This window comes from Schistocerca serialis, chromosome 1 (genome assembly GCF_023864345.2).
Source record: "Schistocerca serialis cubense isolate TAMUIC-IGC-003099 chromosome 1, iqSchSeri2.2, whole genome shotgun sequence".
Taxonomy (NCBI): Eukaryota; Metazoa; Arthropoda; class Insecta; order Orthoptera; family Acrididae; genus Schistocerca; species Schistocerca serialis.
In genome coordinates, this window is record NC_064638.1 from 615,539,795 (window position 1) to 615,550,860 (window position 11,066).

The following is an 11,066-nucleotide window of genomic DNA, read 5'->3' on the forward strand; positions in this document are numbered from 1 at the left end:
GATGTATAGAGAATATAAAATGCAGACTGGCTATGGCAGGGAAAGCGTTTCTGAAGAAGAGAAATTTGTTAATGTCGAGTATAGATTTATGGGTCAGAAAGTCTTTTCTGAAAGTATTTGTGCGGAGTGTAGCCATGTATGGAAGTGAAACGTAAACGATAAATAGTTTAGACAGGAAGAGAGTAGAAGGTTTCGAAATGTGGTGCTACAGAAGAATGCTGAAGATTAGATGGTTGGGTCACTTAACTAATGAAGAGTTACTAAGTAGAATTGGGTAGAAGAGGACTTTGTGGCACAACCTGACTAAAGGAAGGGATCGGTTGGCAGGACACGTTCTGAGACATCAAGGCATCACCAATTTAGTATTGAATGGAAGCGTGGAAGGGAAAAATCGTAGAGGGACCAAGAGAAGAAAACACTCAGCAAATGTGGATGGATGTGAGTTGCAGTAGTTGCTCGGAGATGAAGTGATTTGCACTGGCTATGGTAGCATTGAGAACTGCATCAGACCAGTCTCTGGATTGAGGAATACAACAACAACAACAACATCAACAATGGAGGGATAAAAACATACAAGATGGCGATGGAAGAATATTTTATAAATGCAAGCACTGGCAACACCTCTTTAAATTTTTTTGATGACACCTTTTCAAAATTTTTTTGGACATTAATAGCCCTTACAGCGTTTAAAAAAGCCTAATATTGCTGCTGGAAACATTGCTTGGATTCATTAAAAATGTAAAAGCCGACCTCTGTGCTCAGAATTGAAAATGGCCGTGGTAGTGTTTTCTTCCTTATTGGATTGAAACAGCCATCCACAACACTTAAAAATGCAAGATATTATTGACTGGAAACTTTTTAGCATCCATTATATATAAAACTATCAACCACACCACATAAAAATTAAAGATGGTGATGTTTGGGAAATTAAAAATATATTTCTTGCCAACCACTAAAATGCAACAGTCAGTCACCGTGCATCTGTACTGGGCGTAAAAACGAAAGAAAAATGGTTCTGGTAGGAATTTTTTTTTAAAAAAACCATATTAACATCTATTAAAAGTGAAGCACCCAGTCACGGCGCGGTTCACTTTTTTACCTGAACGGAAAAAGCCTGTCAATATGTAGCCGGCCATGTTCAAAAGTATCAAATTATGCCAAGTATTGCATCATAAAAAGTACATAAGTTTCTCCACAGTTGGTGCCTTGTTCAGGAAAAGGTATGATCGAACTAAGCATTATCAAAATAAAACGAGCACACACACATAACACACACACACACACACACACATATATATATATATATATATATATATATATATATATATATATATATATATATATATAAGACAACATGTGTATGGCGCAGTTATTAGATCGATTACTGCTACTACAATGGCGGGTTACCAAGATTTAAGTACGCCTGAACGTGGTGTTGTAGTCGGCGTACGAGCGATGGGAAACAGCTTATCCGAGGTAGCGTTGAAGTGGGGATTTTCCCATACTACCATTTCACGAGTGTACTGTGAAACATCAAATCTCCGACGTCGCTGCGGCCGGTAAAAGATTCTGGAAGATCGCGACCAACGACGACTGAAGAGAATCGTTCAACGTGACCGAAGTGCAGCTCTTCCGCAAATTGCTGCAGATCTCAGTTCTGGGCCAACAAGTGCCAGCGAGCACGCCATTCAACGAAACATTAGCGATAGGCGTTTTCGGAACCGAAGACCCCACTCGAATTCTCTTGATGACTGCACGACACAAAGCTTTACGCCTCGCCTGGGCCCGTCAGCACCGACACTGGTCTGTTGAAGACTGGAAACATGTTGCCTGGTCGGACGAGTCTCGTTTCATATTGTGTCGAGTGGATGGGCGTGTACGGGTATGGAGATAACCTCAGAAAGCACGGACACTGCACGTCAGCAGGATACTACTGAAACTGGTGGAGGCTCTGTAATGGTGTGGGGCGTGTGCAGTTGGAGTAATGTGGGACAAATGATACGTCTAGATACGACTCTGACAGATGACACGTACGTAAGTATCCTGTATGATCACCTGCATGCATTCATGTCCACTGTGCACTTCGAGGGACTCAGGAAATTCCAGTAGGACAATGTGACACACCACCCGTCCTGAATGGCTACAGAGTGGCTTCAGGAACACTCTTGTAAGTTTAAACACTTCCGCTGTCCACCAAACTCCCCAGACAAGTACGTTACTGAGCATGTCTGAGTGCCTTGCAACGTGCTGTTCAGAAGAGTTCTCCACCCCCTCGTACTCTTACGGATTTATGGACAGCCCTGCAGGATTCATGGTGTCATTCCCTCCACCACAACTTCAGACATTAGTAGACTGCACGCCATGTCGTGTTGCGAAACTTCTGTGTGCTCGGATGAGCCGCGGTGGTGGGGGGGCTACACGACATTAGGCAGGTGTACCAGCTTCTTTCGCTCTTCAGTTGAAAATACAGCTTCAGCTACAAATTCCGCCTTCCTCCGTGTTTCATACATCTAAAAAATTGGGGTCTGCAACTGAGAATATTATAATATCAAATTAACATCCCTGTTAAGGAACGGTACGACATCATATAAATACTGTTCTTTTGTATATTAACTCACAGACTTTGGAAACGGGTTTGATCGGAAAATGAAGTACATCCTCTTCTATCGTCTCTTCAAATAAACTGTTGCGGCAGGTATTTTAACATGATCCGCTAGAGCTTCTTCCTGTACAGGCGGAGGACAGTATGCTCCTAAGCTCATGTCTGATTCATTTCCACTAATCCAATAAACACGAGCTTCGGAAGTGCACACAGTCAGAGCTGTTTGCATTTGTTCAGCAGAGGAAACGTGTTTCACAGACGCAAAGATTAGGAAGTGCTCAAGTGCTTCACTGGTCATCGGAGCCCAGTTCGCAGCGAGGCTCTTCACAGAAGACAATTCTACTCCAGTCAGTGAGGTTCCATGCCGAAGACGTGTCTGGAGATACCCCGGACAGATATGGGTACCAACCTGACCCTGTCAGCCGCCGTACGGCCCGACAGAAGGAAGTGGTAGAGGAGACGACGTATTGGTAGAATTGAAGCTGTGAGGACGTGTCGTGAGTCGTGCTTGGGTAGCTCAGTTGGCAGAGCACTTGCCGCGAAAAGGAGAAGGTCCCGAGTTCGAGTCTAGGCCCGGCACACAGTTTTAATCTGCCAGGAAGTTTCAAGAAGTGGTAGTCCGGCGTGGTAGTTCTTAGCGTAGTAGGACTCCTTTGGTTGTCATCCACAACAGCCTAAAAGCACAGCGTCACGTCGGCGACATTCGATAACTCGTTTGGTGCCATTGATAGTAAGCTATCCTGACCTTACATTTCAGCAAGATGATGCCCGCCCGTACACGACGAGATTTTCTACTGCTTGTCTTCGATCTTTCCAAACCCCGCCTTGGTCAGCAAGATCTTTCGGATCTCTCCCCAATTGAGAATGTTTGCAGCGTATTGGGCAGATCCCTCCAACCTGCTCTGGACTTTGACGATGTAACTCAGCACTTGGACAAAATTTGGTTCAGCTGCCATTCTTTTTATTTCCTGTACGATTATGCAATTTCGGCCCTAGGCCATTTTGAAGTATTTTATGAATGAATTTTTAGTAGCAGATTATGTCATATACGTCGTTGTTCCTATGATATTATTTTATGCTTGTAAAAATATCCTATAAGACAATTGTACACGAACTAAAAAGAATGGCAGCTGAAGGCTTCAACACATCTTTACAAAAAAAAAAAAAAAAAATCGACAGAGAGACTTCGCAATACGATAACATGCAGTGAAATAGCCAAATCACTACCTTTTATTATCCTGTCACATAAAAAATAGCGGGATTTGAGCTGTGACACTTGCCACAAACAACGAACTTATCTTGCGTTTTACTCTTCAAGGGCTTAAATCTTATTTATTCCAGATATCGAACGCAAACTGTTTGGTTCCCTATGCAATGCTGACTGATGTTGCAGGCTGAGCTGATTTATGCGAAATAAGTTACTTTTTTTTACGTTCAGGGTCAACAGCATTTCGCTACTGCTCCTTACCCACATACACATAATAACTGCAGATCATCAGGGAAGTTTTTCCTATTTATCTGTTTATTTGCAGCACAATCACAAGATGTTCTTCGTAAGTAATCGATCGCAACTGAGGTATGCCTTTCTCACATCTGTTTCTGGGGTTGGTTTCAGAGCGAAATCTACAACCGCAGAGTAGACAGAAATGAGAACCTTCTCGCTCGTATTTTACATGTGTGTGCTCAGATGAAGGACGATACGAATGAACTCAGAACAGCAACACAGCAGCTGTCTACAAGGGCTACAAAATGTATTTCAGTTGATGGTAAATTTTTTGAAAATCTTTTGTGAGGACGCGTACGCAGTTAAATTAAACACTGAATCACAATCGTTCATTTACTATCACCAGTATTTGTTCTGTTCCCCACTGTTTCCATGCGTTTCCTCGGAAACTGTTAAAAACAGGACAGACGTGCGTATGGCGCTTTTTGTTGAGAATCACTAATTCTGTCACCCCTAAAAGCGTATATCTTTTGTTCTAACTCACCCTGGATGTTACGTACGTGGATATTGTGCCTTTTGGAGCTGAAAATCTTTTACACAGAAACAAACCATTGGACATGTATACTGAGCTCTCTATACTGAAAAGATTACAGAAAACTCTACAGTGAGGGCGTATACACTACCTACAGTTGTACGGAAATAGCTTTAAGCTTCGTATAAATTAGACATTTATAGCACCAGTCATTATAAAACATTTTTACTTCCATGTAAAATCCCAAACAAGATTCAGAACTATTAATAGTTTTAGCGTAGACGTCATTTGAGGGTAGCCAGCATCTTTCTAATTGTATTCAAAAAATATTCAGGAATCAGATACGTAGAAGACAATCATGATGAGATACGAATGCATCAGCAACGAGTAACTGCGTCTGACACGCTGCACTCGTTTACAGAGGCTCTTGATCCGTCCGAGGAAGTTGGCTACAAGCATCATTTAAGGCGAACACGAGGCTGCTGCTTCTTTACCAGTCTAATCCTATATGTGTTAGTAGAAAGTAGGTAAGCAGTGTATCTGTAGAAGCTAGTCGACTACCCAGTTAGATGAAGTACTCATACATGCTATTCCACTGACGCCACAATAAAAACTACCGGCAATTTGACTTCAAGAAGTGTAACTGTTAGTGCATGTTGACTAAATACCACGGGCAGTGGCGTTTCCAATAACCATGAACCCGTAACGACATCAAACTGGGCATAATTTTGAAAATTATCCGAGTATTTATCCAAAAAGTTTTGTAATTGCTCACACACACACACACACACACACACACACACACACACACACACACACACACACAGCGTAAGGTGAAGTCTGCATTGACGATTCCATAGTCGAGGCCCATAGGACAAAGATGTATACATGGGCTCTAAAATGCATTCCTCTAGAGCTGTGAAAAGTTATTCGTCCTCGATACTGTGAAACAAATCTCATCTACCGCAGTATCTTTGCATTCCACAATTTGGGAGGATGTTGCATGTACCCAAATAAGAAAAAACTGTCTAAGTAAACATGGTCTCTAAACTGCATACCTTATGAGCTATGAGCACTTATTCAATAGAAGAATTGTCACAGTAGCGAAGACGAAGAAGCGCTCATAGCTCTTACGGTATGCACCTTAAAGCCCATATTTGATGGACATTTTTCTTATTTCAGTCAATGCTACCACATATGGAAATATGGAGAGCAAAGATCTTGCCTTAAAAGAGACTTGTATGGCGATATCGAGGATAAGTAAGTACTCACACTTCATGCACTTTAGAACCCGGGTTTACTAGATCTATTTGCTTCGAATGATCGTTCCTATCATATCACATAATACAACTCTGCCATTTTGGCCATGAATACCGAATCATTAATGTAAAATTCGTCCCATGGGACATGACTTTTGAATCTTCGTGTATGTATGTAGGTGGAAGATGAACTGTAAAAGATATATAAAAGAAAAAAGACGCTTTTTCTCTTTGCTAGATTACGATTAAAATAAAATGTGATAAAACAAGGACATCGCACGCATCTCCGTCTGGGATGACCAAAATACAGGACATTTTGATAATCCCAGAGGACGGCGAAATATTCAAATTAAATTACAGTCACCAGTACAATGGGACAACACTTTTTATAAGAGATTGATTACTTAGATGATTATTACCTGTGCAATGGAGGTGTAACTTACCTATATTCACAGTGGGCAGAGGTTCTCTGAACATGTTCTTATCTCAAAAAAAGTAATCATGGACATTTAGTTTGAAATATTCTGGATAAATAAGTAACTAGTGGCATTTAGCCCTCCCTTCGCTAATAATGCAAACACGTTACCACACACCGACATTTACTTACAGTGCTTTCGTGACAAACCTTTACCCAGAGCGACAAGCATTATTCGTCTACTTCATTGACAGATAAACGTGAGACTATGAAAGGATGTTGGCGCTAAGTTGGAGTATGGCACACAAAGCAATCTAAGATCATTCGTAAAATTGGTGTTGCGTAAATTTAAAATAAATATAAAAGTACAAAAAGGTAAATTTCTAAGTACACAGTAAAAAAAATGAAAAACTGAATTGATTTTAACTGCAAGAAGTATACGCTGAAATTTTCGGCGCCCACTCCCCGGTTTTATTTTTGATAGATAACTAACAACGGAACATACTTTTAATAAGATTATCTACGTATCTGCTAGTGTAGCTGGAAACCATTGTTCCTAATTGAAGTCACTGCAGCCCATCCTAAAGTAGCTACATCGAAAGGCTGAGGAAATGTTAGTGCTTAATGAGCACAGAACTGTCAAATGAAATTTTGTTTCTAGTTAAAGATGTGCAGCCGGCCGGTGTGGCCGAGCGGTTCTAGGCACTACAGTATGGAATCGCGAGACCGTTACGGTCGCAGGTTCGAATCCTGCCTCGGAAATGGATGTGTGTGATGTCCTTACGTTAGTTAGGTTTAAGTAGTTCTAAGTTCTAGGGGACTGATGACCTCATATATTAAGTCCCATAGTGCTCAGAGCCATTGTTTGAAAGATGTGCAACAAATACCAATTACGTCTGTCAGCTTCTTTCATTAGCAGAGCTGCAGCGACAATATCTACAATAAAGACTATGAACTCTGCCAGTAATTTCCAAATGAAAGCCTTTATTCAGTTCCTATTATTTAACGCTTACTTGTCCGTCCTACAGAGACTTGGTTGTCTGCCAGAAAATCTAAGCAAGGATCTTTGACGGCATTACGCACTTGGTCACTCAGCGCTTGCTCAAAACGGCAGTCTCTTATTGTAATTTAACTTTTATATTAATATATTTTGGACATGAGTAGTCTGGGGGTTGGCAATCATTACTTTTCTTATAATTATTTCTAGCGATATGCTTTCAGTTTCACAGATACTGAGTTTCACTGCGCTGCTATATATCAGTTTTCTGTAGCGTCTATGGAGGTTTATGGGCAGGAATATTTCATACGACATAGGTCCTCCAGCATTAACGTCAGAGATCAGAACTTAAAGGACCTCTGAAAGATCTGCGATGATATGAGGAGGAAGGCGGGGATAACGTTGCTTTGGGGTTTTTGAAATCAAGGAAGGGTGGGGGGGATGGCAGTCAAACGACTATTCAAGTTCGTGTATAAAGAGGAAAATCGTCATTCACAAGATCTAGGATATAGAAAAGCTAGACAAGTGCGACAACTATCGTACAGTGAGCTCTACAACCCATGTATGAAAGCTGCTATCAACGGTAATGTCCAGACCAGTGGCAAAGAAGGTTTGAGGAGTTATTAGATAACAATCAGTTTGGCTTTAGGAAAGGGAAACGAAGAGGCAGTTCGCTTTTTCACGGAATCAACAAAATTCATTACTCATTCATAGGATATGTCGACCTTGAAAAGGCGCTCTATAATGTAAAATTGTGCAACATTGTCGAAATTTATATTCAATAGGAGTAAGCGTAGGGAAAGAAGAGTAATACACTATATGCAAAAAAACTAAGAGGGAACAATGAGAATGGAACACGAAGTATGACATGGATGGTATGACAGGGATACAGTCTTTCGCACGTAGTGTTCAATCTCTACATCGAAGAAGCAATGACAAAAATAAAAGAAAGGTTCGGGAGTAGGATTAAAATTCCGGATGAAATGATATCAGTGATCACTTTCGCTAATGATATTGGTGTCCTCACTGAAAATGAAGTTATAAGACCTGTTGAATGAATTGAACGATCTCGTGAAAACAGAATGTGGATTGAGAGTAAACGGAAGAAATGCGAAAGTAATGAGATGTAGCAGAAATCAAAATTTATGATTAAGTAGCAGTTTGATGAAGGAGATCTTCTGCCATGAAGCAACATCAGACAAGATGCGCAAAGGAGACTAGCTAAGAGGAAGAGGGTAGTCCTGGCCTTACGAAATTTACTAGTATCAAATATTGGCTTCAGTGTGAGGAACAAAAATATGTGGTTGTACGTTAGGAACACAGCACTGAGTCGAAATGAAACACGGACTACGGGAAAATCTGAACAGAAGACAATCAATCCATTCGGAATGTTATGCAGTTGGATGGGTTGAAAAATTAGTCGGAATGATAAACAATAAGGAGAGTCTCCAGAGGAACGTATGGAAAACACTGAGAAGAAGAAGGGACATGGCCATAGGACATGTGTTAAGATTTGAGGAAATAACTTTGATGGTACTAGACTGAGCTGAAGGCCATAAAATCTATAGGAATACATGCAACAAATAATTGAGGAAGTAGAGAGCATCTGCAAAGCAAAGATGTAGAGAACGGTGTAGGAGAGGCATTCGTGTCAGGCTGAATCAAACTAGTCACAAGGTCGGTGATCCAATAAAAAATGTATGTATCAAATGTTACTTTTTATAGCCCTACACAATCGTGTAAGGCAAGTCCTAGTCAGGTGTTACTAGGAGATACTAAACGAAGCCCGGGAATGGTTTCTAATACACATTTATTATCGGAAAAAATCGCAATTTGTGTGGATTTCACCCTGAAGTATTAAATTGTCCTATAAAGTTCAGATATTAATAAGAGAGAAATTTTTAAGAAGTTTAGCATTTCTGTGTCATCTCTGAACCAAAATCATGTACCTAAAATAACAAAAAAACTACATAGCTTATCTTGTTGGCCCTGTTCTTGGGTAACTACTTGCGTAATTACGTACGCACTTCAAAAAGAGTTTTGCATCATCCCAGTTCCCAGAACTTCTGAAGATAGACGTTGACTGTGGATATTGTATCACACATGCAGCCTCTTTGACTGTTCAGAGATGTCCCTAAACCCGCCCAAAGATGTAAATAACCATGCTTGGGCGGCACCAAATAAACTGAGGGGGTCCGACAGCCGATCAGTTGCAGTCATTCCACCAGGAAGGAGGTACACGGCTCATGTTGTCTGTAGCTGAACTATGCCATGTGGTTCGATCGCGTCCGCATTGTCACTTTGTGCCAAGAACGGCTCTCAACGTGGAGGAGATACAGAGAGAGACCGCCTCTCTCAGGCCGCCCAAGAGCTACCACTGCAGTGGATGACCGCTACCTACGGATTATGGCGCGGAAACCCAGTTGGCAAACACCATGTTGAATAATGTTTCTAGTGCAGTCACAGGACGTCGTGTTACGACTCTAACTGTGCATAATAGGCTGCACGATGCGCTACTTCACTTCCTGCATCCATGGCGAGGTCAATCTTTGGAACCACGACACCATGCAGTGCTGTACAGATGGGCCCAACAACATGCCGAATGAACCGCTCAGGATTAGCATCACATTCTCTTCACCTATGAGTGTCGCATATGCTTTCAATCACGCAATTGACGGAGACGTGTTTGGAGGCAACCCGGTCAGGCTGAATGCCTTACACACACTGTCCAGCGAATGCAGAAGGGTGGAGGTTCCCTGCTGTTTTGGGGCGGTATTATGTGGGGTCGACATACGCAGCTGGTGATCGCTCGACTAGAGAAACCAGCATGTTCTCCAGACATGAACCCTATCAAACATGCCTGGGATAGATTTAAGAGGGCTGTTTATGGACGGCGTGACCCACCAACCACTCTGAGGGATCTACGGCGAATCGCCGTTGAGGAGTGGGGCAATCTGGACCAACAGTATCTTCATGAACTTGTTGATAGTATGCCACGACGAATACAGGCATGCATCAACGCAAAAGGACGTTCTACCGGTGTGTACAGCAAGATGGACCACCATCTCTTAAAACGTCGCTTATGGTGGTACAACGTGTAATGTGTGGTTTTCATGAACAATAAAAAGGGCGGAAATGATGTTTATGTTGATCTCTATTCCAAATTTCTGTACAGGTTCCGGAACTCTCGTAACCGAGGTGATGCAGAATTTTGATGTGTGTAGTTGTTGCTGGTCGGGGATGATAACAGGAGAGTAGAGTTGCTCTAAAATCGATCACACTGCCTTGGGCGTAACCATAGGTTTCATGCTTCAGTATTACGCACCCTCGGTAAGGTGCCGTCTGCGTCGCCCCACGATTAATCGTCGTGTCGACCGTGCCGCTATGCGACCTACTTTGAAGGTCTTTCTCTCTGCCTTTCACAGTAGCACGCGCGAAAAGCTTACGTTTCTCAGTTAATTTCTGCGACGGCGCGCAGGGGCATTATTTTTGCGGAGAATTTTCGAGTGCTCGTCGGAGCGGAGCGGGGCGGAGACTGAGCGCACAAAGAGCATTTAGCGGCTGCTGCTGCTGCTAATGCTGGTGGCAGGAAGGCGCTCCAGAGGAAGGCGTTTGTCACGGCTCTTAGTGCGAGTGGGGGCAGGAGGGGGCAGAGGTGTGCCGCCGGGGCGAGCCGTTGGGGCGCAAATGCGACTGAGACGAAGCAGGCCGCGACTGCGTAAGAACCTGCCACTCGGACAACGCCACGAAAATTCCTCTAGAGCGATGACGGCGGACTCGGCGTCATTTGTAATCACAAGGCTCTGAACAAGGTAGT

General features: G+C 42.4%; 1 protein-coding gene across 1 annotated transcript in view; it reads right to left on the reverse strand.

Moving 5' to 3' along the window:
* The window catches only part of LOC126419278 (uncharacterized), a 72,478-nt gene extending 66,164 nt beyond the window's left edge, over positions 1 to 6,314 (reverse strand). The window contains exon 1 of the mRNA XM_050086482.1: positions 6,281 to 6,314. Coding sequence (XP_049942439.1) covers positions 6,281 to 6,314 — 34 coding nt within the window. The remainder of the gene's footprint in view (positions 1 to 6,280) is intronic.
* Positions 6,315 to 11,066: the final 4,752 nt, after the last annotated feature.